This window comes from Colobus angolensis, unplaced genomic scaffold (genome assembly GCF_000951035.1).
Source record: "Colobus angolensis palliatus isolate OR3802 unplaced genomic scaffold, Cang.pa_1.0 Scaffold291, whole genome shotgun sequence".
Classification (NCBI taxonomy): Eukaryota; Metazoa; Chordata; class Mammalia; order Primates; family Cercopithecidae; genus Colobus; species Colobus angolensis.
Genome location: NW_012116166.1, coordinates 2,677,696 through 2,705,687, shown reverse-complemented (window position 1 = coordinate 2,705,687; position 27,992 = coordinate 2,677,696). Strand labels below are relative to the sequence as shown.

The 27,992-nt window shown below is 46.9% G+C and overlaps 1 protein-coding gene across 2 annotated transcripts in view; it reads right to left on the bottom strand.

Annotated features, from left to right (window-relative positions):
• Positions 1-2,409: 2,409 nt before the first annotated feature.
• ZNF536 (zinc finger protein 536) overlaps positions 2,410-27,992 on the bottom strand; it is a 184,442-nt gene continuing 158,859 nt past the window's right edge. For both annotated transcript variants that reach the window (XM_011949169.1, XM_011949170.1), the window contains 3 exons: positions 25,997-26,149; positions 11,337-12,908; positions 2,410-3,312 (listed from right to left, as the gene is read on the bottom strand). In XM_011949169.1, coding sequence (XP_011804559.1) covers positions 3,305-3,312; positions 11,337-12,908; positions 25,997-26,149 — 1,733 coding nt within the window. In that variant the 3' untranslated portion in view covers positions 2,410-3,304. The remainder of the gene's footprint in view (positions 3,313-11,336; positions 12,909-25,996; positions 26,150-27,992) is intronic.

The following is a 27,992-nucleotide window of genomic DNA, read 5'->3' as shown; positions in this document are numbered from 1 at the left end:
CCATGTGGGGATGGGTGGGTTTACAGGGGACATGAGCTTGTTATAATTCCATGTGGGGATGGGTGATGGCTTGGGGGAAGGTCGGCTTGTTACAATCCCACGTGGAGACGGACGGTGGTTTACAGGGGAGGTGGGCTTGTTATATATCCATGTAGGGATGGATGATGGTTTATGGGGGAGGTGTGGGGATGGATGGTAGTATACAGGGAAGGTGGGCTTGTTATAATAATCCCACTTGGGGATGGACGGTGACTTGGGGGAAGGAACACACAAGAAACAGAATTCCCAACCCCCTTGCAGAGCTGTGAAATGAAGTTGGCTCATTCCACAGAACTGAATCCACCCAGCTCCCCGGCAGGCAGAAGATGGGATATTCCCAAGAACACGCAACTGGTGAGAAAGGAGTCATCACCCAGGGATGGGGGTGATGAGGAGGAAGGGGATGGGAAGCAGGGGGAGTGCACGACATGACTGCACTGAAATGAGAAGATGGGGAGCAGGACAGAGCTGGCTTCATAAAATAGGAGAATGAGAATCCACACAGGCCTCCTCTAAGCTTGAGAAGTTTCCACTGGGGAGCAACTCAGGAAATACCCCCTGCTTTAGAAACAGAAATGCTTCCGAGTCCCCCAGCTTGGAGATTCCATTAGGGGGATTGGGTCCCCGTGGAAAGGAAGAAAGAACAGCAGACGCCTGAATACATGGCTCCAGGGAGCCTTCCAGGCTGTCAACGCAAGGGGCTAGGAAGATCCGTTCCCTTCAGCAGCTTCTCCATCATTGGCTTTGCACTCCCTCTGCCTCCAAAGCCCAGCCCCCCATGTCCCATCTATACCCCTCTGGGCCCCATCCCAGAAGGACTGGCAAAACCCACGGGAGCTGTGGTGCCCCAGGTTAGCAGGAAGTGGGTAGTGGGGTGTACATGACCGGCAATGCCAGGAACAGTGTGCTCAGCCCTGGACAGAGGCCCCGAGAAAAAGGCTTGGAGGAATTTTCCCTCGATGTGCACCCCATTCCCCTTGGGACAGGTCCTCAGACTCAGGGGACATTGCAAATAAAGAAAAACCTCTCCTGGGGCCCTACTTCTTGTGCAGGCTTGGCCTACATACACTGGCAGTGGAAACTGGCCCTGCCTAAATGTGGCCACGCAGACCTGGGGCCTGGAAGTTAGGGTTACTCACTTTACCTTTGCTAGGCATTTAGGGATCCATCACAGTTTCCATAGGAACCCATGGTACGCACTCCCAGCTTCATATGAAGGGAATCAGGCAGCAGTCGTGGGCACTGACCACCAGGAAATCTGACAACCTTCTTCACAATCGACATTTTCTCTTTGAAGCTTTTATCACGTCTTCTCAGACTCCGAATCTCTCACTTTTTACCTCTTTCCCAAAATAAGAGACAACCTAACGCCATAATGTGGTCTTTGGAGTCAGGGTCACTTGAAAAGGTGTTATGAGAAATACAGGAGGCAATGTTTCAACCAGCTAGGGTGATGCAATTGTCCTGTTGTGGAGACCAGGGTTGTCCAATGGGCATTTCCGGCTTTTCGCTCCCTTGTTACACAGAGGACACTTTCTTTATTTGGGGTTGTGAAGAACGGACTTGGGGCTTGAGATTGTGTCCTACCCCGAGTCCCCCAACAGGACTAGTTAGACAAGGGCGCAAGGATGGTCATTGAATTTAGAAGTTTACAAAACACACCCAAGCAAAGAAGCTTGGAAACACCGTTGAAATGGTAGGACCCTAAAGTCCAGCTCACGGACCACAAAACCAAGCAACACAAGCAAAAAGCAAAATTGGTCCTTCCCATACCTCTCTCCCCACCAGGAGGCAAAGTGGAAGAACAGGTAAAAGCCTGTTGCAGCAAACACAGGTACAGCCCAAAAAGGTCAGCAGAATATAAAGATTCCACCTCCATGAATCCTCAGTCTCTTCATTACAAACTACCCCTTCACAGGATGAAAAGAACATGTTCAGATTTGCTGCAGGAAGGCTGGGTGTCATTGTTTCCACATCTGGGATGGGGCATGATGACCTGCGTACTCCATGCCCAAGTACCCCTACCGCCACCACCCCAGCCACAGTTCCTATGGGCGGTTGTGGGGCCTAGGCACCTAAAAGTCACTTGTACAGAGAAACAGGCCCGTGTCGCCTGGCTCTCCCCCACCCGCCACAGTCATCCACCCAAATTGGAAGGTCCTTTTCCACTTGCATGTTTATGAATTGTTACTCACAGGACCCACCTAAGGGTGGATAGAAAAATGCAACGATCTGCCCAGGCAAACAGCCCAAGAAACAGGGTAAATGGCATTCCCTGAATGTCCTGTTGAGGCTTCCAACAGAGAGAAGAATGTCAGGGGGTGAGGGGGGTGTTGCGGAATGAATTAACATAATGACTCAAAACTACACTAATGTTTCACAGCTTTTTTTTATTAGCAATACCAAGATAAGTTATTGAAGCATTTTTAGTATTATTTTACATTCCATTCATAAATGACCTAACTTGTAACTCAGCATACAGCACACTTAAAGATATAGTTTGACACTTATTCAGAAAGCTACAATTATTATAACTTACATGCCTTCATTACCAGGAACACCTTAATATATCTTCTAATTACTTCAACAGTACTCTGTTCCAAAGCACACGATCACCCCGTACAAGTTTACACATTTTGCTTCAATCACCATTTTTAGGTTGTAGATGTCAAGGTGCTATTCACGGAAATTTTACTGTCATCTGCTCCTGGTTAATAGGACAACCTGACACAATATTAAACTAGCAACATTTCTGCTTAAATACTATGGAGAAAGAGAATTACTGCACTTTTCTGTATTCTTCTAAAGTGTTACAAAATACAGGACAATCAGACACAAGCAGTAATACCCACGAGACCATTGCAGGACCCACCTCTACACGCTCAGGTGAGCTGGTGGAACAGACCCCACCCCCAGCCAGGTTGCCCACAGGTGAAGGGATCTGTCATCCACCAGCAGTTGTCACTCAGGATTTATGACTTTGAGGGAGTTTTCTCTCCTGCTCAAGTTACTAAGCCTTTGCAATCCATGACTAATAGTGGAACATATGGGGTAATATTTTTAGCCTCTGATTCTCTGCTATATATACTGTAGGTTGGTGCGCCGTGTGTATACACATACCTATGCCAATAGTAATTATTTATTCAACACACATATGTGTATACATTCTTCTCTTGACTTTACACGATTAACAAGCTGCAGATAACCACCGAGGACCACGAACAGACAAGGGCAAGTCCAGATAGACCGACTAGGACAGGGAGTGTCACTTACCTGCAAGAAAATGTTCAGATTTATTAAATAATCCAGAAACCATCAGGGCTAGAGGCATTTGAAAGCAAGGGCAGGACCACATTCCCTAATTGTTTAATGGAATGATGACAATAAAGTGGTATTTATAAAATTTGGTCCTTCTGTCTCTGGCTAAAGCAAGAATAGTCAACATGATTAGGGCAGGTTGGCAATTAGACGTAGAGGTGCTGTTGATCAGCACTAAGTAATAGGAGATAATTACTGCTTATTTGAAACCTGGGCTTTGCACACAACATCTGAAATTAAAAAGAAAAAGAAAAAAACTGATGCCTTCAGCAGATAAGATGTAGCCTGTGTCTAGATATAGTTGTCAGTTTCAACCAGCGCTTTGATTCAGCAGTTAAAAAGGCAGACGCCAAGGCTTAGACCCAGGGTACCTGCACCCACTTAAGAATGGATGGGCTCACACTGTTCCTATTTCAGATGGCAGTGGCTGGGTCTGATTGGAGGGTTTACATTTCCTCAGTGATGTGGGTGTCTTTTCCGACAACACTCTCTTCTCTCAATACTCTCTTCCTTCCTCCCAACCTTAAGTCACTACCAGGGGCGGGGAAAGATATATATATTTCTTTTTTTTTTGAACCAAAGAGGCTGATTGCCCTCTCCTCTCACCTAGGCTAGGCTTGGTCCTGAGCAGTAGGATTCATGCAATCCAAAGAGAATATGGACATAGCAACTAAAATTAATGCTACCAGACTTCTCTCCTGATTCAGAGGCCCTGTTGATTCAGCCAGTAGCTTTTGGAGCCAAAAATATGCAGCAAAAGGAAAGGAACATAAACAAGGCTAAATGTCACCAGTGTTTGCCGACTTACAGACACCATCCATTTGTTTGTTCTGAAATGACGAGTGGACCATTTGGCAAATACAATGGTATTCACACAACAGTTCTGTCATCCTGCAGTGCAAACGACATCACGTCAGTGGCATTCCCATTTAATTTAAAAAGAGGGAAGGAGAACAGAAGAAGAATGCCTTTGGAGTTTGGAGAGAGCTGCCATCCAGAGAGGCTGCCTCTCCATCAGACACAGTGCACACAGCAGGGCTCTGGAGGAGGGTTGGGGAGAACCCGCTCCAGGTGCTGGAGATCCCAGGGGACATTGCCTGTGTTTGTCCCTCCAGAGTCAAAGAGAAAAGCTCTGCAGCAGGTTGTGAGGCAGCCAGCAGGGGCAGAACAGGGCGGTGATTTGCATTAACTCACAAGGTTCTGCCCTTGGACTTCAAGGCAGGCCAAATGGTCCTCCCTCCTGGGGTCTAATGTCAGGCCCTGGACACACAGTACGAATGAGAGCAGGCCAGACGGTAGAGGTCAATTGCTCATCTGTAAATTATCCAGTTGGGCAAAGGAGGTGAACGCAAAGGTGTGCTTTATCCATAGTCTCTGAGGCCAATCCATGTAAGAATCAGCTCACAAAAAAGAAGAGGAAGAGGTATAAGAGCACATTTGTCTTTAAATAAAGTAAGGCGGCAGCAGAGACAAAAAGATCTTGCGGTGGAGATGCTCCAGGTCTCCCACACCCCCAAGCCAATTGCCTTCTCATGCTAGCTGGGTACAGCCTGCACTCCCACACACTTGGCAGATTGGAATTTTGTGGTTGTCTTCCTATGCCATTTTCCTACCTTCACCTCCCTGGTTCATCAGAACCTGCTGGCTTCTGGGCCACATTGTGGACCCTTGCACAAGATGAAAAATGTACCAGTAGCCGTAGACTGTGTATCACAGCCTACACTCAGGGTGTCTGAGCATATGCGGCCCTCACTGTGTATTTCATACACCAGCCATGGCCTCCTTACAAGTCTCTAACTGACTGCAGACCTTTGCCATTTCTTGGTCAAAGACTGAGGCGGGGCAGGACTCATTTCCTACCTGCAAGCACTTGCCTGGCATCAGTAACAGAATGGAGTAACCATTGGGATGGGAGGTCATCACAAAATTGCCAGAATCATCTTCAAAGCAAACTTCCCCACGCACCAAGAAAGAGCTATCAACCATGCATCACGGCCGAAGCGAAGAAATGAAACATGCCTCTCTAACACTGATGGAGGTAAGGTTGATGGCTGCCGTGCTTATGGGATGATTGCGACCCGAAGATGTTTGCACACTGACATCATCTCCTTGCAACAGTTTCACGTGGATGCTGAGCTCCGCAACGTCATGCAAACTCAACTGAGAAGCACTGATCCAAGCTCTTTTATCTCTATCATCTATTTCATCCCTACGCTTCCTTCCATCAGTGAGGAAACAGGCTTTCACAGAGCAAGCTGGCTTCAGAGACAACACACAGCCACTGCCTCCTTCCTCTTCTGTGTGTGCTGGCTGTGAGGGGGCAGCTCTGGGTTGCACTGCGCTGGGGTGTTCTCCTGGAAGTCTTTAATGTATACACAGAGGTGTGGTTTCCCAGAAACAAGGCACCAGCCCATCTGGGTCAACAAGTCCTCTACTTCTGGAAAGTCTTTCTCACGTCTCTGGCTTTGGCATTACCAGACCATGGATGGGGCCCTGCTGCTGCTGATGAGAGGTCTCCCATCACCATCTCACCATCCAGTGGACTAACAGAGGACTAGTTTCTGCATGATTCATTCCCTAGGGATGACCACGGGAACACATTTCTCTTTACACCAGAGCAGGTGTTGACCAACTAAGACCCTGTGGACCAATTCCAGTGCACCGCCTGTGTCAGTACCTAAAGTTCTAATAGAACGCAACCACAGCCGTCATTTTCCTATTGTCTACTGTGGCTGCGGTGCTACTTCCAAAGCAGAATTGGGTTGTCGCCACAGATACCCCATGGCCTATGAGCCAATACTTCTATTCTTTGGCCCTTTAAGAAAATATTTGCTACCTGTTGCTTTAGACTGAGTAGCTGGTAAAAGAGTAGGTATTGGCCAGGCATGGTGGCTCATGCCTATAATCCCAGCACTTTGGGAGGCTGAGGTGGGCAGATCACCTGAGGTCAGAAGTTCAAGACCAGCCTGACCAACATAGTGAAACCCTGTCTCTACTAAAAATACAAAATTAGCCAGGTGTGGTGGCGCATGCCTGTAATCCCAGCTACTCGGGAGACTGAGGCAGGAGAATCGCTTGAACCCGGGAGGCAGAAGTTGCAGTGAGCCAAGATCGTGCCACTCCACTCCAGCCTGGGCAACAGAGCAAAACTCCATCTTCGAAAAAAAAGAAGAAAAAAAAAAGTAGACGCCTATGCCAAGAATGCCATAAGGCTTAGGGAGAAGAGAAGTCACATTTTAAGAGAGTTCAGCTTTGGTTGTCCTGGTTCATTCATCACACATTTAAAAATATATAAATTGAAGAAGTTTCAGTGGGCCTGAATTCTTGGGGGTGGGTCCCAATCATTTCACTAGCATGGAAGCCCAGAGTACCCTTATTCCATAGCCTCAGGTATAATTTGGGTTGGGGAAGCCAGTTGCCCAATAACCTGAGGATGATAAGCTAGAGATGTTAGCACGACTGCTGTTAGTGGGCTTGCACTCTCCCTCACTTCCTCCCAGGCCCATTGGGTCACTAGGTCTGGTAGCCGCTGCACATAGGGCCTTGTGCCCATGATCAACATGCTGATATTTATTTATTTCATGTTTATTTTAGAGAAGGGGTCTCACTCTGTCACCCAGGCTTGAGTGCAATGTCACAATCCTAGCTCACAGCGGCCTTGAACTCCTGGGCTTAAGTGACTCCCCTCCCTCGGCCTCCCAGAGTGCTGGGATTATAGGTGTGAGCCTCAGTGCCTGCCCTCAGCCTGCTCACAGATGCTCTCAGTTCAGCCAGGTTTCCCTGAGTGGCAGTCACTACAGAGCAGAGCTCCTTGGGGCAAAGGGGAGTGTGTTCTTTTCCCTGCTTTCCTTTTCATCTGTTACTCCTTCTTCTCTGTCCTGCCTACCCCTGGGTCCACCAAAGGACACAGTGCAAAGCCTGCTTGGGAGACCTGACATACAACAACTCCATGCCCTGGCCGTCTCTCTTAGGTTTGAAAGGCAAGGAGAAAGGGTGATCTGGTTGCTATCCAAATCCACAAAATCCCGGATGAAACACACTCTTTAACTGCTCCATGCAGCGGGCCCCATGGGTGCTGTGCAGACCAACCTTGGTGCTGTGTGCACAGGGAAGCTTGCCCCTTCCAAGCCAAGTGCCAACCCAACAGTGCATTAGCGTTTCTCAAGCTGAACTGGGCTTGTCTGCCTTGCTTTGTCCATGGATGCAAACACTGCTCTGGCCTTCCTCTCTCTACCTTTCAATACTCATGTGGAGCCTGTCCCATTACAAAACCAAGGTCAAACATTCCTATAAAACCAAGGGCACATCCAAGTTTTCCGATGGCACTGGAGCACCCTTGTACATTATGTTCTTTGACAGAATAAAGAAATGTGACTCATTTCTGGAGACTGGAAGTCACCTCAAGAAACTAAGGATTTGATAGGAGTGGGATTTCCTATAATGAGATCAGACCCCTAGTGGGATCTGACCCACTGTGGAAACAAGGATGCCTGTCCTCTGGCTTAATCCAAGATGGCTTAACCTCTTCCTTGGGATTATTATAATATGTCTCTGACAGGCAGTGTGCTATCCTCTGTGGAAAGAGCTTTAGAAAATTCCCACTCAAGCTCTCAACACTGTCATATGCAACAGGCGTCTCCCCACCCAACTGGCTGGGTTGGCTTCTCCCCTCAGTGGCTCTCCTTCTGCACCAGAGCTAGGAATCCACTGGCTGTTAGGATAGGCAGGGCACACTGGCCAGGACCCTGGCTCTATGGCACCAAGGAATCTAGGACCAGAGTTTTAAAAGTTAGGAAGAAGGCATGCGGAAATGACAGAAGATCCTGAAAGTACAGCCTGCAATATGAGTATCACCCACAGACTAGGGTGAGATGCCACCTTCTCCCAATCAACAGCAAGGGTTGAAGGAGCTGCTGAGATCTGTGGGGAGCTTATATGACTTGAACTAGGTATTTCTGATGCTTCTTCAAACACTTTTACACCCCTTGAGAACAGAGCTCTTCCTTAAGAAACACAGGAACATTAGCTCCTCCTATAAGCCTGTTTCTATAATCATGAAAGTGGGGATTTAGATTTACTAACCAGACAAAACCAGCCCTGAACTTTATCCATCCGAAATGAGAAATCTAGGAATGATGCTTTGGTCTGACAAAGCCCAAATTCTTAAGGAGATATAGTGATCAGCCTGGTAGGTGGATTTAGAAACCCGTACCTACTTTGAGTGAAGAAGGGAAGGAGGAATAAACATTAAAAATATTTTATTCATTGTGCCAATATCACTTCCACCCTTGCAAAGGGAAGCTGGGGGGGTTTAAAGCTTACAAATGTCACTTGTGCTTCTTGTCATGCTAAAAAGAGAGTGAATTACACTACTTAAGAAACAAACAAACAAACAAAAAAACAGCCCATGTGGATTTGTGTGTTCCTCCTAGATGGTAACTTTTAGAAAGGATGAATATGTTTGGACCTTCTGGGATACCACAGTCGCTCACAAGAAAATGAGAAGAGAACTGCAATTATGGTAGGCCAGATATGGGGGGAGTGGGATGAGAACTGGCAGAGCCAGACCCATTCTAGAGGCAAGAGGGCAGTGGCCCCATCCCCAAGCAAATGCAAGAGCCAGGGAGGATCTTTTCCTGCCTGCTTCCAAACTAAAGCAAGAGGAGGCAGAAGAAATGGGGCCAAACGGAATGCAGAACTCACACTCTCTAAAAATAGGCAGCTTGTGGCCAGAGTCAGTTTCAGTATCTTCCCAGGAGTGGAAGGCAGGACAAGGGGCCTGAACCCTCTGATGCAGAAGCAACCAGGAAGCCTTCAAGCTTGGCTGGCATGAGGGTCCCCAAGTCCCATGAAAGAGGCAGGGGGTGAGGGGCACAGCTTACATCCCTGGGTCTGCTGCCCAAAGGCTGAAAGGTGGACTAGACAACTGGGCTTGCACATAGTGGGGAAATGTCAGGGGCGTGTTGTGTGCTGCTGTTTTGGGAAAAGGTGAAAGTGCCTAAGAGCTTGCAGCCCATAGATAAAAGGCTCTCAAGACCTGGCAGGTTCCCTGAAGTTGGCTTCCCATTCAACCTTGCCTGGTGCGAAAGGATACCATTGGGCAAACTTCCTCGAGCCAGGCAGCCTTCCTTCATTACTGATAGGAAGATGGGAAAATTAATAGGGGTAATATGAGCTCATTTCAATAATAATGAGCTCATGAACATGCCAGGTTTTGATCTTTTCTGATGCATGGATTCCTGGCAGGAACTATGGTCCTACGTAGGTAGTTGAAAGAACTGAAAATAGACTTTAAAAAAAAGGCTCTAAACAACAATAAAAAAGAAACCACCCCAATCACAAACCTAAAACAACAATGAAAAAAAAAAAAGTCTTAAACATTGCTCCACCAGTTAAAAAAAAAAAGGAAAAGATTTGGACTGACATAAAACACTTTTTTCCCTTCTTTTAAGTATTGTTTTTAACAGCTTCAAAAGTAATGAATTGCATGTGGCTAAAAATAGATCTGGGGGTAGTAGTTAATGGGGCCTTGTGAATCATTCAGCATAAGGAACTGTCAATATTTTTTTGAGCTGTCAGAAATCCATTTAGTGATTTTCGACAATTCAAAAAAAAATATTTCTGACCGCTTGATTCAGTTCCTAGTGAATTAGGGAAGAAGAGGAATAAAAGAAATATATCAATCTAAATTATGAACCCAGAGTCTAGCTTCCTGAATTCTGCTCTGTGCTTAAAGGAACAACACGATGTTGAGGTTCAAAAATATTCTCTTCTATTTTCCCCCTTCCTTCCCTTTTCTTTCCTTTCTTCCTTCTTTCCTTCCTCCCTCCTTCCTTCCTTCCTTCTTTCCTTCCTTCCTTCCCTCCCTCCCTCCCTTCCTTCTTTCCATCCTGCCTTCCTGTCTTCCTGCCTTCCTGCCTCCCAGCCTTCCTGCCTTCCTTCCACAGGTGAAGTAAAATTATAGATATCCATTCATAAATTACGGATGGAAAGGTATCATGGTCATTTGTCTCTGGTGAGGATATTTGGGGCTGGTTTCAAACAGAAGAATACATTGAGCTTCTTTTCGGAGAAAGGCTTTAAATACGGATATCTGGGTGCCAAGAGAATGACTTTGATTCCCCCGACCACCCCAACATTCATTTGATCCAAACCTAGTCCTTAAATTTACCATTATGTTCTAAAATCTGGAATTCCTTTGGGGTACCCATATGCTTTAAGGAGCTAAAGAAGTGTCAGTTTGCTACAGGATCAGACAAGCATGAATCCAAGATGCACAGGGTCACATCACTACTGTTCAGGGACTTCACAATGTACATGTCTTGTTAGAACAACAGACAGACAGGTGAACAGACAGACAAACAGAAGGCAAGCGCAGAAGGCCAAAGTCACAGTAACTGCCATTTGGTTTGTCTAAAAATGAGTCATAAACACCCAGAAACCATCTCCCTCTTTGGAGAGAAGGTCGCTTTATTTCTATACTGTGGTTAGTGTGATATGATTTTAGTATCCTCTAAGTCAATAAAAGACAAGTTTAAGAAAGCAGATTTGGCTTAGCAAAGCAGTAAGGAATTGTCTTTAGGCATCTTTTGCATAAATTGAAAAACTGAAGAATTTGCAAGTTACCATGTCTCTTTCCATTTTTGTTTTGTAAGTTGATTTTCCCCCCTTCAAGTTCTAGATGGCAAACAGGAGTAGTTCACATGGTGAGAGACCACCCCCTTTTCCATGCCTTCTGTACAGGCATTTTAGTACATTATAATGCAAATTGGAACACAAAAGTATGAGTTCTAAAACTTCTAAACAAAATGGCCTTTTATGATTGTCTACATTGCAGATACAGCATTGAGGGTTTTTTCTAAAATTTCATTCAAAATTTGCTCATGGATAAGTCTACCCCATTTTTGTTTTAAAAAAATGCACAATTCAGCACTGATGTTTTGGGAAATGAACTATAGGAAGAGGATTCTAAAACTTACCACACAAGTCTGGCCTCTTGATACATCCAGAATTTGCTGTGCTACTTGCAAGTCCGTTAAAGGCTGCTAAGCCATCAGAGCTGTAGGCCCTGAGGACCGACAGCATGTTCATCGGCTTGTCCAGGCTCTGCGGCCCCCGCTCTGGCTTTGGCAGGCCTGCCAAGGGGTCCTGGGCTTGGAGAAGACCCTGGCTGTGCCATTGCTTCTCCGGTGCTTGGGATAAAGGTGAGACCAGTCCTTGGACGGGCTGGGGGGTGCCTGTGGGCTGCAGGCTGTCCCCGCCATCGCTGCTGCTGTCTTTGCTGAGGGCAGACAGTGGCTTGGTCATCATTTCCGGTTCGGTTTCAACATCCTCTTCATCATTGTTCTCTCCCTTGGAGGAGTCCATGTCCTCTGAGGAGGCGATGTCGGAGAGGTCATCAGTAGTGTTCTTACTCGTGGTTTCAGGGATCAGGATGGGGGCATCCTCTTCAGAGTGGGCCTTTCCATCAGGCTCCTTGTTGGGGCAGGAACTGGAGGCCCCCGAGCCAACCATGCCTGGGTAAACACCAAACTGCTTGTAGAAGTCTGATGGGAAGTTACAAAATGCAGGGTCCACGTGGCTGGTCCATGTGCCGCCCTTCTGCTCCCCCAGAGTCTCCTTGACCTGACCTTGGGCCATCTTCTCAGAAGCAGAGTCTAGAGAGCCAATCATACTGGAGAGGCCCAAGTCTTTGTTTGATTGTACTGAGGGCAGCAGGGCCATCTTACTCGCCTCCCGGGCTTGGTCTTTGCAGTTGACTGTGACCCCGATGGTGTTATCTTTGCGTTTCGCTTTGCCCAGGTGGTTGGCCTGGAGATGAAGGGCCATGAGCTCCATGGAGGACGTTGTGAAAGCACAAAACAAGCAGCCGTGCCATGCGATGCTGTCCTGCACAGTTACCGAGGAGCCCGGGAGGGAGGCGGCATCTGGCCGCACAGACAAGTCTAGGGGTTCATACTGAGATTTCTCGGACTTCCTCTGGGAGGACTTGCCACTGGGTTTCTCCTCACCACCGTCCACTCCGTGGACTTTCATGGAAGGGGGCTCAGCCAGCGCTTTGTCCTTCACATCCTTCTCCTTCTTCAAGGAACTGAGGACAAAGCTGTCCATGAAAGCTTGCAAGGACCCTTGGAAATTCACACCATTGCTCACGATGCTTTGATAAGCTCTTCCGATCTCGGAGAAGTGGGTGCTTTTGGCAGGAAGGTCGGCGCCTTTCAGAGCATCTGAGGGGATCTCTGAAGACATGCCGGTGGCCTGCCCCGAGTGATCTCCGGACGAGAGCACCCCTGATGTCCACTGCTGAGATGCAGGGCCTCCTCTGAAGTCGATTCCAGGGAGACCCTTGAAGGCACCCCTCAGGATGTCTGGCCTGATGAACAGAGAAGCTTTGCTTGACATCTCGTCCTTGTGGTCCTGATTCGGGGGCTGCCCAGACAGCGGCCCAGCCCCATTCTGCCGCTCCCGGTGGTGTCGCTCTAAGTGGTATTTTAAGGACGCTGACTGCGTGCCGGCATAGTCACAGTGCGGACACTTGTAGGGTTTCTCACCTGCAAGATTTTGATATAAGAAAAAAAAGAGGCGTTTATCTCATTTTGGTGTGCTGAACGAGGCTGGAAGGATCAACATTTGTTCTTTGAAACAAAGCAGCTCAAACTAATAATTAGAGAACAACTGTTTTTTAATAGAAGAATAATTCGTACTCTTAAGCTTTTTTAATGATTTTGTACCATTTGGGACTATTCAGGAATGACATACTATCTACACACAATTAGCTATCTTTTTCTTTATCTAACATGTGAAAACGGCTGTAGATTTAAAAGCTATGATTATGAAAATTAAGCATAATAATTTCAGCCACAGTGATCATTAAAAGTAGAAGTTTAAAAAGAGAAAGTATGTAACAAATGGGTGGTTGCAATATTTTGTGTATACAATAGCTCTAAAATTTGTTTAAATTATACACATGGAAACCATTTTTAAACCTAAAAATTTTATGGCACTGTTACGCAAGACTGAAATGAATGATTTAAGTCTTGCTCTGCAGTAAATCATGGATATAATTAGCAAATGGCATACTGCACAAGTAATTTATCATTATTTGGAGGGCACCATTCCAGACGGGCTCAGATATCTGCAGACCTACTGCACTGTTTCTAAATAAAGAACTATAAATACAGATTCTATAAAATATTAATACCATTACAGTGCATTATGATTGCAGCATGTAAAGACATATAGTTAAGATAAAAAGCAGTCAATAAAACTTAAAAGAAAATGAGTAATAAAAAGGCACAAAATATATTTAGTTTCTGTATTTGAAATTAACATTATCTACTGGTCTTTGTAGTGCCTTAAATTTGTACTAATGGCAAACCTAATGCTCCGGTAGTAAAATGTGTAATTTACCTATAATAAGCGCTTTCTAGAGAATAAAAATAGCTTTAAAGAGTGTTTTAAAACATATAAGATAATTTTCATGAATTAAATATTTATTTAAATTCAACACCCCCAACTTCTATTGTTCTTTCCACAATGTGGAAAGATACCAGAAGAGACAACTTACATTTGCTGGCATTGAGGGATAGAGAAGGGAAAGAAGGTAAACGACTGCAGATTTAAATATATTTCAAGAATTTGTTAGCAATCCCAGGGCTTTTCTAGACTTTGCAATCAAAAGGCTCTCTGGAAGGAATGGGGACTGTGACAGTCCCCACTCTCTTATTCACAATGATGCCCTGTCGATATCCACAATTATTTCTTCTAGGAACCTCAACTATTCCCCCTCCTCTTCCTCTGTTCTATTATAAAATAGACTGATCTAAAAAGTAACAGCAAATCATCAGTGAATGGTGTCTTCTGAAGACATTTCACTGTGTCTAGTCTCAGCAGAAGGCGTGAGTCCCAGTCCTCCAGGCACAGGGCATTTGGGGGCATGGACTTTGTGAGCAAGAGGGCCACCATCCTGGCTCTGAGCAGGAGATGACACGTCATGTCTGAGCAGGAGATGCCAGAGCCATGGACACCCTGCCTGCCTCATCAGAACAAGGGTGTCAGGTGCTACGAGCTGCTGAGATCTCTCCTGGACACTTTCAGAGGTGGCCCTTAAGTCTAGGAAGGGAACCCAGCAGCGAATCTGTTTCTCTAAACATAAAGGCCACAGTCATCTCTAACTAGACCAATGACATGGATCTAGGAAGAAGTCTCTATCCCTTTTGGGGTAAAGGTCCAGAGAATTTTAGGCAGTATTTTCCCACTTCTTGGAGTCAGTCCCGGGTTAGACTCAGACTCATTGAGCTACTGCTTTTTAGACATCGCATCACAGGCCAGGCTGGGATGGGGCACTTCTGGGCAGCAGGATGTCATGGCTGATTCAGCTTACCTGGAAGCCCAGTGATCAGGTGTGACAGAGGCAGTACCTGAAACTTAGAGGGGTTGTGATGGGACCCACAGCAGGCAGGCCTACCTAGAAACTCAGGATCCTGGCCTACGGGTGGGAGCAAACCCTGCGGGAGGGCCGGGCGATGAAAGCCTGCAGAGGTGAGGCCCGCGGGTGCCGGGTGGGATTCGGGCTGTGTTTTAGAAATGCACCTGGACCATCCTGGCTAAGACGGTGAAACCCCGTCTCTACTAAAAATAAAAAAACTAGCCGGGCGAGGTGGCGGGCACCTGTAGTTCCAGCTACTCCGGAGGCTGAGGCAGGAGAATGGCATAAACCCGGGAGGCGGAGCTTGCAGTGAGCTGAGATCCGGCCACTGCACTCCAGTCCGGGCGACAGAGCGAGACTCCGCCTCAAAAAAAAAAAAAAAAAGAAATGCACCTGGAAATGATTATGTGTATCTGGCAGGCAAAGGGGCCATAGAGAAAGCACGGACATTCATTAGCAGGAGTTAAAGAGGGGGAATGTGGACTTTCCTCTCAAGCCTGGGGAGGTAGAGGGCTGCCTTTCTGGGTAGGGATGCACAGAGGATGTGCATGTCTATTTCCAACGGATACAGGTTTGAAAGGCACATGGGAGACTGAGCACGGTGGCTCACACCTGTAATCCCAGCACTTTGGCAGACCGAGGCAGACAGATCACAAGGTCAGGAGATCCAGACCATCCTGGCTAACATGGCGAAACCCCATCTCTACTAAAAATACAAAAAATTAGCCGGGCGAGGTGGCGGGTGCCTGTAGTCCCAGCTGCTCGGGAGGCTGAGGCAGGAGAATGGCGTGAACCCGGGAGGCGGAGCTTGCAGTGAGCTGAGATCGTGCCAGTGCCACTGCACTCCAGCCTGAGCGACAGAGCGAGACTCCATCTCCAACAAAACAAAACAAAAAAGAAGGAACACAGGAGCGGTAGTATTCAAACTGTATTGTGCATGTATTGTGCATTAGAACCACCAGGGGAGTGTGCTAAGACACCAGTTCTGGCCTTAAGGCACAGCGGTTCTGATTCCCTGGGTCTGGGGTAGGGGCAGAAGTTGAAGTTGGCCTTCTAAGTGTCCCTGGTGATTCTGATGCAGACAGTGTAAAGACAACCCCTTGAAAAACCAACCTGGAATTGCCTTGGGGTCTTGACAAAGTGCTGATACCTGGTCTCTCCTCCCCACATTCTGAGTTAATTGGCCAAAGATGCAAACTTGGTTTTAGGATCTTTTGGGACTTTCCCAGGTGGCCCTCTGTGGATCCTGAGTGGGGAACCATTATAGGCAGCCTTCCTTGGAAGTGCCTTTGAAGTGGGAACCATGAATGGTTCAGCAGGGAGGACAGTCTAGACCTCAGGAGGTATTTGAGAATCTGGACTAGGGACTGGACACCCATGCTACTCTGAACTCCACAGGACACAGAATCCCAGTCTTGGGACTTTTTCTTCCTCAACCTGTAATAAGACATATTGAAGCACATGTTCTGTGTGGTCTTATCCCAATCCTAAGCTCACTTAGGAGCTAAACTAAGTCTCCTGAATAGAGCCAGCAATACTTATAAACGTAAGTGTCACCCACTGACTCAGGAACCTTCAGTTTGATTCACATACATTTTTTGATGGAATGAATCAATGGATGAATGAATAAACACCTGCAACCTCCCTTCTTGGCCCTAGAAACTGAGTAAAAACCAAAGAGCCAGGTCCCCTGCTCTCATGTCTTTTGGAGGAGACATATCATATAGTAGGCTAGCAGAGTTCACGCACACGCACTCACGCTCACACTCACATATAGCATGCGGGTGTGCAGGAGGACAGCACCCCTTCACTCCACCCACTGTCTTGAGAGTTCAAAATAGGCCTTGGCCCTCACAGCTCCAGAGAATAAAAGCCAGAGCTGAGAAACAAGAAAGGCTAATTCCTAGCACTGGAGTCTCCACGGGCCCAGGCCTGGTGAATTAGGGGCTGCTTCATGAGCTTTCAATCTAGAAAGCTCTCCACCCACGCTTCCTCTGCCTTCTGCACTGGGATGAAAGGGCTTCCCTGCTCTTTCTGTCCATTTCTCTAGACAGTTCCACCTCCTGCCGGGTCGCAAAAGGGCTTGGTTTGGGTGGTTTCTTCCGATCATCCCAATTCCTCAGCTAAGCGCTCCGCACGTTGTTCCAGGGGATAAACCCTTCCCCTTTGGATTTATGTTCACAAAGAAACAAGCTCAATTTTAATTTCCTCGTAATCGCTAAATGATTGGAAGAACCACTCCTGCCGTCTGTCTCAAAGCCCTCGCTCCCCTGTCTGGGCTTCCTATCCAACAAGGGGCACGGGGAAATGCTTTGAAGATGAAAGTGAGCCCCGGCCGGGGCGTGTTTCTAGCCAGGTACATCCAGGGGCTGAGCTGGGAACCTCCTTAGAACCCCAGCAGCCCCAGGGCCTTGTGCTCCACTGGAAACATCCCAGCTGTTTCCCCGGCATTCTTTCCCCAAAGGGCCCATTTCAGAGTGCTCAGGAGGCAAACTTCTCACAATATTGGCCTAGATGGGGTGGGGCGGCAACCTGGCGGAGAGGCCTAACAGCACATTTCACAGCCTCCAGGGCACGGTCTATGTCCGCTCTTTCATTTGGCTGGCACAGGCAGATGCTGAGTCTACCTGAGCTGAGAACGGCTTCCCAGCCAAGGTCTCTGCATCTGGATGCACTCTTCTGCCCAAGCTCTCTGGGCTAACTCTAGCAAATCCCAGGCCTCCAGGCATGGCCAGATCCATGTCAAAGGAGCCAGGCATTGGACCTGCCTAGCCCTGCCCAACCAAGGCTGGACTCTGCCTGAGACTCAGGTCTGCATTGCCTGGGCGGCCCCAAGGTATAGAGGCAGCCCCAGACCCTGTCAGTAGCTCTGTCTAGTTGATTGATTGGCCACTTAGGCCATAAATGAGTCCCATCTACTGAGGGGATGACTCAGGTTGTCTCCCAAGGTTTCCAGGGGGTCCTGAGTCCTCTGGTGACCTCCATGATGTTTGTGGCTCATTGCTTTGTGTTTATCTGTTATATGTGCCACACACTCGCATGCAGGCAGAACCAGGCAGATTAGATGAGTATGCAAAACAGCCATTCTCTCCTGGAGCACAGTGTCGCTCAACTCTAACCAACTGTGGGCACTACAACCTTCAATTTTCCAAGAAAAGTCTTGGCCATGCATGGTGGCTCAGGCTTGTAACACAGGGAGACCTCATCTCCACAAAAAATTTAAAAGTTAAGCAGGTGTGGTGGCACACAACTGTGGTCTAAGCTACTTGGGAGGCTGAGGCAGGAGGATTGCTTGAGTCCAGGAGTTGAAGGCTGCAGTGAACTATGATTGCACCACTGCACACCTGCCTGGGTGATAGAGTGAGACCCTGTCTCTAAAATAAACAAAAGAATAAAAGAAAAGTATCATATCTATGCAATATCTGTGTGCAGTACCTTAATTTTTAAATATTGGTACCTATCTCAAAACTTTTCAAACACTGAAGGGTCACAGTGCTCTATTTTACAGATGGGATCTGGAGCAGGTAGTCATTGTGAAATGTGCAGAATAGAGCCCTTTGCCCACTAAAGGAAGCAGCCACAAACACTGGTAGCCTTCTGTGGGGAAACCTCTCACTATATTTTAAAGGAGTAAGATGGGGGCCCAAATAATGCATTTCTAGAAAGAAGAGTTTTGCTAGAAAAGGCATAATGAAATTAAAAAGCCGCAGTTCATCATTCCAAGGGATTAATGAAATTATTGGAACTGCCATACAGTAAGCCAGCTTCCCACTGACATACGGCATAAGATATATATTTAGCTTTAAAATATCATTGATAACCTCTCCCAAGTCACTGTATCATCCATTTTTAGAAATATACGACCAGGTGGTTTAATTAGTTCACTGTACCTATCTTTACATGGTCATATCTTTTATAATTCTGAGCCTCTACTTTGCTCTTGATATGTAAAAGGAACCCTCACTGTTCCAGGGAGTTATTCTAGAGCTATTTAGAGCAAGTTCCCACCAGCACCTCTCCAAAAATAACAGGTGGATTCATATTATTCTCTTTGGAAACCATTTTAAGGTTTAAGACGTGATTCATGCTTCCAATATTTTTTTTGTTTTTATTTTTTTGCTAAATCTCCAAAAGTGTTTCATTTTTAAGTTGAGCAACTGAGTATTTTCCTGTATTTGCATCCTCAATTTGATATTTATTTAGTCCTTCTCCATGTCTTTACTTAGTTAACACCAGGAGAGATAAATATGGTGGTGTCTTTGCAGCAAAGCTTCAGTACATTAATATAAATTGTACACTAATTCCCCCAAAGCATATATATGTTGTAAACCTGAAGACTTTTCACACAGCTGCTTATTGCTAAACAGTGCCTTGTCCAGAAGGGGACAATCTGTGTCTCTAATTGCTGTCACTGAAGCCCAGATTCATTATGTGACTTTCCCATTAAAATGTGAGCATTAATTTGTATAATGAAATATCACCCACTGCAGTGTTCATTAGCCATGCCCTACTGTATACAGCACATTGTTAGCTACCTAGAAACTGTAGTTAATTTCACTAATGGATATTTCCCTACTTAGTGTTTGGTAGGAAATTTATACTGTAACATTACCTCTTCAACTTTTAAGGAAATTTAAATTCAATCAATTATTTTCAACAAAAGTTTAGGATGTCATTAAGGCAGCAAAAGCAAGGATCGGGAACCGAGGAGGAATAAACCAGGCTTTTAGTTCATCTTGGAAATAGAAAAATGAGGGAATTTTAATTCAAAACAAAAAGAAAAAAAGACTTATCTTCTTCTGGAGATTTTTTTTTAAAATTTTTTTCATCATTACTCAGGTGGCTGCTCCCCCACTAATGGCAACAACATGTGCTCTCCTTTTGGAAAAGGAAATGAGAAGAATGTCCATTTTAACCGATTCCTTTTTGAAAATGTGTGCAAAGTGCTTTTATATTTACTCAGTGTGTGAAAACAGCCTGGTTACCTTACATAGAAGCATCAAAGGTAAGAGACCTAGACACCAGCCATAAGGCACCTGGATGGGGCTGGCTGGAAGTTTCATTTCCACCCATGTTTATGTATCAGCCGCTGCTCGGGAAGCACTTTGAAGATGAAAGGTGGTTTCCACCATAGCATGAGAAGTTTATCAACTCTGTCATGCTGGAAGTGATTCCACTCCCACCCACACCCACCCCGTTTCCATCCCAGGAGGTCAGAGCGCCTCCACATGCCACAGTGACCAAGCCTCACCACTCCCCTAACCTTGCTGTGCTAGTGGGGAAACCCAAGCACGTGGGGCCAAGGAAGCCTGGCCTGGGGCCAGTAGGAGGGGGGGGGTCAAGGAGGAGCCGGGGTGTACAGTACTTCCCTTTTAAATTCCCTGGAGGCTGCGCCAACACCACTTGTGAGTACAAGTCACTTCTTTCCTTCCTGTTGGGTATGGTGTGGACACACACTGTCAAAGAAATGTTGCATTAATTCCCTAAAACAAGCCAGAAATTCACTCAGAAAAGTAAAAAGTAGCAATACAGTGCAGCGGTGAAGAGAATGAGTTCTGAATTAGGCAGATCTGATTATAACCTTTAATCCAATGCTGGGCAACTCTGGGGCGGGATAACTTCACGTCTCTGTCTCTGAGGCTCAGCGCCCTCCCCTGCAGCGGGGCAGGGGATGGAGCCTTGGTAACTGAGGTGCTGTAGGGATGAAGGAGCGAGTTAATGCGCAGTATCTAGCACAGTGTCTGCATGTGGGCGTGGACAGAACGTGGGAACTACCATCACTGTTACTGTGCCGTTACTCCATCCCCGCGGGCTGAGTTCTGTGTTCAGCCAGTTGCTGTCATGCTTTGTAGTCACAAGGCAAGAGAATGCCCAGGCCTCCCTCCCTACACCCGACTGGGTGTGCAGTCCTTTGGGGGCTGCAAAGGAGAACTCCCTCCCTTCCACAACCCTCTTTGGTCCTATAGGAAAGGGACAAGAATACAGGTGAGGGCCCAGCCAGCATCCAGGGGCTGTGCCGTGAAGACAGCAGCCAGGAGTTGGGGGTTGCCGGGCGTGCCCTTCAGCCCAGTGCTGAGCCCCTCGTGACCGCAGCCTGAGACCCCTGGGAAACCACCACTGACTTCCCTGTGCGGATCCATTCCAACAAAGAGGTTCCCGACTCAGGGCTGGAACATGCAGCACATCAAAACCAGATTAATAAACCACTCGCAGAACTCGAGAGGGGGAAGAAACTAATGAGATTTATTTTTAATTAGTCCTGAACTTTCATGCCTCCAAGTTTTCACGAGTGAAGTTGCTTATTACATTTCTCTACAGTGGTCATTCCTTGAGACAACAACCCCATTCTGAAAAACCCCCACATGGGAGAGCCGCCCTAGGGAACCTAGCCAGGAGTCCCACAGCCATGCAGGCGGTGCTCACCCATCAGGGGGCCAAGCCTCCCCCAGCCTTTCAGGGATCTGTCAGCATCTGCCTGCTTCCTGTGCACACAAAACAGATACATCAGACCCTCCAGAGTACCCCCAGGCACCCGGCTTCCCAAGGTAGGGCACAGGGAGGGGACGTGGAGGGAAAGAATGGCATGTGCGCATGGAGACCAATCCTGAAATGATTTGCCAACCTCTCAGGAGACTCTGGGGACATGCGCCCTCCTCATTGCATGTTACAACTAGATGTTTGCTGATGTATCTCTGTGATGGTTAATTTTTGTGTCAATTTGACTGGGTGGCAGGGTGCCCAGATATTTGGTTAAGGATTCTTCTGGGTGTGACCGTGGGGGATGTTTCTGGATGAGATGAACGTTTGAGTGGGTGGGTTGAGTAAAGAAGGTGGCCCTCTCCAATGTGGGTGCACCTTGTCCAATCCGTTGAAGGCGTGAATAGAACAAAAGGCTGAGCGAGGGGGAGTGCGCTTGCTCTGCCTGGCTGTCTTTCAGCTAGGACATTGGTCTCCTGCATTCCGGCTCAGGCTCAGACTGGAATTTACACCATCAGCTCTTCTGGGTCTCCAGCTCACCAATTACAGATTTTGGATCTTAGGACTTCTCAGCCTCCATAATCACTTCAGCCAATTTCTTATAAATCTCTTGTGTGTTTCTGTGTGTCTCTGTGTGTGTAGCATATCTCTTTCTTTTCTTTCTTTTTTTTTCTTTTCTTTCTTTTCTTTTCTTTCCTTTTATAGAGATGAGGTCTCACTACATGGTCCAGGCTGGTCCTGAACTCCTGGGCTCAAACAATCCTCCCACTCCAGCCTTCCAAAGTACTGGGATTACAGGTACGAGCCACTGTGCCTGGCCATATATACATTTCCTATTGGTGCTGTTTCTCTGGAGAACCCTGACCGATGCAATCTCCTTTCTGAGCCTGCAATAACTGGCTCTGAATTCGAATCACAGACACTGTGCTGTAGAAGAAAAATTGCCCATATCCAGTGATTGGACCCTAGTCTGCCCAGGGTAATGTTTCCATGAGGAGAGAAGTTCAGCCCTCTCTGGGTCAAGCAGCCATCAACGTCTGCCCTGCCTGGAGCCAGAGTGAGGCAGCCTCCAGGATCTGATGGCCTTGGGGATTCCCGAGGTCCTGCAGGAGCCTCCCCTTGGTCCCCTGTGGACCTGGCTGAAGCTTAGGGTGCACCAGAAACATCCTAGTGACTCATGGGCTCTCCTGGGCTCCCCGATGTTCAGAGCAACCTGACTGGTGCATCTAGTCAGCACCTCTCCAATAAACAAGTGTTAGGAGAAGAGAAACGGTAATTGAGTTAATGCAGTGGGGAGAAAAAGAAGAGAGGTTTTATCCATTGATGTTACATGATCGAGACTTCCAATAAATATGCAGTCGGACAGAAAAAATACAGAGAAGGTGACACCTCATATCCCAATTAAAAATATATTTATTACACGTTGGGTTTTAAAATGTGCTCATACGGGTTCATTGTTTAAAAACTTCAAAAAAGATGGCATTTTGGAGCACATGTATTTTTGTTTCATAATGAGACTGCTGTCCTCTGGCCGTGTCATTTAGAAATACAAAAACTGTATGCTATTTGGAGCAAGGAGAGACACCGGGGCCAAAAGAGAAGGCAGTCAGGGCCTCTCACCAACTTGAGTCCCACGTGAAATCACTTATTAACAAATACGTTGATTTTGATTTTTAATTACTTGTGTAATCTACACTTTTACATTGTCATAATAGATGTTTATTTGGGTGATTTATAACATGTAACACTTTCTGTTCTATTCAAATGCACAAGTGTAAGCATTTTCCAGCTTCTTTGTTCTTAGATAAAAAGGAAATTGATCTTTATCTGGTTACCATTCTGCCTGTTACACAAGGCAAATGCTGCTTCCGAGGGGTGGTGGAGGTGGTGTGATGTTTCCATGGCTTCTTTCATTTTCTCTCTGATTCTAGGAAGTTTCCAGAATGCCTCTGTCCATGGCCCTATCTTGTCTCTCTCAATGTCTGTAAAGACTATTCCAAGGTTTGTGAAGCAGTTCAGAAACATTAGTCTTTCTCAAGCTTGAAAACTGCGAAGAGCAGTAACCATTTGCTCTCTCCCAGGTTCCCCCGAACTTCTGTCAGCCTTGGTCCTCAGTTGCCTGGAAATATTCTGTGGAGTGTCTACTCTTATGTCCAGGGAAGCTGACTGGGCTTGGGGCGACACGGTTAGCGAAGCCCCTTGTTGAGAGGCACCGCCATTCCTCACTGACTCTTACACTCTGCAAGGCCGACCTCACCCATGGAGAGCCACCCCCTGGCTGGGAAACGTGGTCCAGTGTTCTGTATCGACATGAAATACACAAGACAAGCCTGGCCTGGTTTCCACACTCCTGCAGACAGCTTAATGGTGGGCGCCCTGTGGACCACCGCCCGTATCCTGGCAGTCTGCAGGTCCCCGCCCCACCCAACCACCACCACAACCCTGGCTCCAGTCCGGGGAGGAAAATGGACATTAGCATCATCTGAGAAAACCACATGTCTGGGCTGACTGCCTTTGAGCCTGGTCACTTTCACCAATTGATGCAGGAATGCCTGGGTCAGCAAATACTTTCTGAGTGCCCACATGGGTCAGGCTCTGTTCTAGGCTGGGGACGCAGCTGGACAAACAGACACAGCCTTTGCTCTCAAGGAGTTCACATTCTAGTGCATGGAGAGAAACAACAACGAAATACAAAGGCATAGTGTGTCAGATGCTGTGAGCACTATGGAGAGGTGACACAGGGAAGGAAAGGGGTCTAGAAAGTCCTGGTGGGGTGGGGGGTGCACTGCCACGTGGGTGGGCCTCATAGAGAAGGGGGCATCAGAGCCAGACCCTGAAGGGGAAGCAGCAAGCCATGCAAGTATCTGGCAGAGAAGTTCAAAAGGCAAAGACCCTGAGATCAGAATGCAAGGCCCCCTCCCTAAACTCCTGGGAAGAGGATCTTCCACTTTGTCTATGCCCAAGAAACCAGCGCTTACAGCCTGACTGCCAGGCCATGGTTTCTGATGGGTTCCTGTGTTCCCTGCGGAAGAGACCACTTTCCCTACAGCCCTTGACTCCTCCGTGCCACCTTGAACAATGCAGGGAAGACAGGAGGAGTCACTCACTTATTTGAGCATTTCTTCTGTCATTCAATCTTTCAAACAAATTCATCTGCCCCTACTGGGTGTAAGATGCCCTTGCAGACCCTGGGGTTACAGAAATGAGAGCAATTCAAAAGACGGACAATATTGCCACCTGTGCATATCTTAGACACTGCTTGGTGGGAAACAAATAAGTGATGAACCCCAACAGGGTTATTTCTGAAACTGTTAAGTTTATAAAGAAGATAATGCAGGGGATGTGAGGGCTGTTTTAGGTGGGGTAGTCAGGGTCAGCCTCTCTGAATAGATCCCAGTGAAGCTAAGTCTCCAGGGATCACCTGGAGGAAGATTCCAGGTGGAGGGAGGGGCAGAAACACAGGTCCTGCAGCTGGAACAGGCATTCTGCATTGAGGAACAGGAAGAAGGCAGGCGGTGTTTCAGAAAGGTGCCAAGGATGAAGAAGGGGGCAGGATGGGGCCAGGGGCAAGGCATGGGCAGGTGGTATGAGGCCGTTTGGGAGAGTAGTGGGACCTGGAGGACCATTTTAAAAGACATCTCTTTGGCCTGAGATGACTCCAAGAGAGGCATGCAGGATGAGTAGGGCCAGTGACTCAGCCCATGGCCGCCTGTGCCCATCTGTCCTCAGGCTTGCCTCAGTGTCAGGGAGATTTGTGGGGACCAGGTGAGGCTCCAGGTGAGGGGTTTCTTGTCTCCCCCAACGCGATGCCCATGCGGCCCACATGCACTCAATATTCCTGTGCAACCCACAGCCATATTGATTCCTTGGGAAATAAACCACAATTATTTTTGAAAATAGATGGCATATTTGTCTAGCCTCTGAAGCAGCTCATACTCCAATAGATAAAGTGTCAGGAGGAAAATCAAAGAAAATGGAAGTGTCCATATCTCCGATAGATTTTTTTTTTATATTGGCGATGTGCAAGCAACAAGCAGAAAAGCTAAAAAGGATGATGACTGAGGGACACAGAGAACTCCCTGTTGCCAGCCAGTCCTTGGCCAGTGTGACGCCAAAACATGAGAAACCGCCAAAGGGGTGCAGCAGCCACTTGCCCCCCTTTGCCTAAGAGCATCTCAATTTCTCCTTTGAGGAGACACAGGAAAGAGTCACTTTTCCTCCACGCCACATGGAGTGATGGGGATTGACTCCAGCTGCCCTGTCCCAGGTCTGGGTAAGTAATGCAGGCCAGGCTAAAGCCTGTTCTACCTGGCTGCTTGGGGAAGTGGCTTCATTCCCTTCTACACTTAGGAAGGTTTGAGCTGAGACCCCATCACTGACACCTGGGAGACTCCTGGTTCATACAGGGGCATGGGGAGGGACCCCTTCAATACAGCAGAAGGAAACCATTAGCAAAATGCCCTAGAGGCTCAGATGCGACCCAGTTATCCCAGGCTGGGACCATCCGAGTCTACATTTACGAGTCCCTGCATCATTTGAGAGGTGAATGTTAGTTAAGGGATGAATCAGGAAATGAGGGCCGCTTATGATCCACACAGTGGCGGCTAGACAGGCCCGGGGAGAACCTTCCAGACTTAGTGACCCACACAGTTGTGGACCTGGGCCAGAAAGCAGGCAGGACGGGGGCCTCCTCCTCCTCTGGGCTGTGCCCCTGGATGCACTCAGACTTCTCACCTGTGTGTATCCTCAGGTGCACCTTAAGGTGATGGGATGTCCGGAAAGTTTTCCCACAGTACGGGCAGTCCTTCATGGCCGAGCCCAGGCTTCTGTCGCGAAGCAGCGCCGGTTGCTGGACGCCGGCGGATCTCCCAGCCTCCTCGCCAATGTCTGCAGCGAAGGAGAAACGTTCTCACATCACTTCAGCACATGTCAGGAGTTGTTCGCACCAAAACTGCTAACACCACACAAAGTTAAACATGTCAATACTACACCTGTCTATTTCATTCTTTAAATCTGACAGAATGCTGACAATTCATGTATTTTCTTGTTATTCTCTTAAATTATTTCATCTTTCCTATCATCATTTTAAGCAGCATATGGTACCTTTATATTGAACTGAATTAAACAAGAAAAGAAACAGCTGTGTCAGCAGCTGGTTTGATTTCTTCTTTTGCTTAGTTCCTATTAAATATTTTTTTTCAAAAGTTTAAAAATGTTGGTGTTTGTTGAATCTGATTAATTTATAATATGGACTCACTGTAGAGTTCACTATAAGACTGAAATCATATTTGCATTATAGCAAGCAACAAATTAAAAAAAATGTGTGTCAGCTGAGTCCCTAAGACATGCAGACATATGGCTATTTTGGGACAGGAAAGAAAATTATCCAAAACTGATCATTTCTTCCTTGTAGAGTCTTGTATCCATCACTGGCTGGTGTAATCTCATGAAAGGGAGAAGAAAAAGTATGGAAATGTGATTCCACAATTAGCCCATGATAAACATATAGTGACATATTCAAAGTCATATGCAGAGACTCAGCTGCAAAACTCCCATAAACTTACAGCACTGCAGACACATCTTTTTGCAGTGACTTGAGAACTTCCTCTGTCAAGTATCGATACAAATTTTCCTTCCTGCTGTTATTTTTTATGTAACCCAAACCATTAGAAAACGGAATAAAATTTACATATGGCTGCCTTCTGCAAAGAAATTGTGGGACATAATAGTAAATAAAACTGGAAAAATGTCTAGTGGTTGGAAGATATGTTATTGCAACCCCCGAGGCCTGACATCACACTACCAAAGAGATGACAATTGGGAACTCAAGGAGGAGAAGCAAGAGAACCTTCTCTGGGCTCACTTTTCTTCCACAGTGGTGGACCTCCCCACAGAGCAGGAGTCTGAAGGCCTGGAACAGAATCTAAGCTCCTGAGGATAGCGAGGTCCTCACCATAGCTTCCAGCCCACCCTCTAGGCCTCACGGTAAATCCCATGAGGAGAACGAGGGAACATTCTGGGGTAATGAGATCTGCGAGTTCTGGAGAGATTACAATAAATAAGATCTGTGCCTTCCAAGCAATGGAAAATGCAAACTGTTTTTACTCTTCAACATCTGTTCCTGGGGTTCTCTGCTAACAGCCAAAAAGGGACAGACTTGTAGACCATGAGAAAGATGAAGGCCAACACATTCAATTCTTTTTTTTTTTTTTTTGAGACAGTGTCTCATTTTGTCACCCAGGCTGGAGTGCAGTGGCACAATCATAGCTCACTGCAACCTCAAACTCCTCGGCACAAGTGATCCTCCTGCTTCAGCTTCCCAAGTAGCTGGAATTACAGGTGCAGGCCACCATGCCTCGTTAAGTTTCTATTTTTTGTACAGACAGGGTCTTGCTTTGTTGCCCAGGCTGGTCTTGAACTCTTGGCCTCAAGCAATCTTTCCGTCTCAGCCTCCCAAAGAGCAAGGATTATAGGCATGAGCCACTACACCAGGTGTGACACATTTAATTCTTATTTGAGTATTCACTGTAAGCAACTGTGGAAACTCTTGGCTTGGAGCATTCTCTCTGCAGTTGGATTGTGTACGACCGTATCATCACCCGGGCAAAGTTATTTATATTTGAAATCTCACTTTAATCTTATTCTCCCCAACTCTTCTAACCATCATTGGAGAGCTATTAAAAGGGTATAATTACCTAGCTTTTTTTTCTTATAATTTTGTACAAGCAGG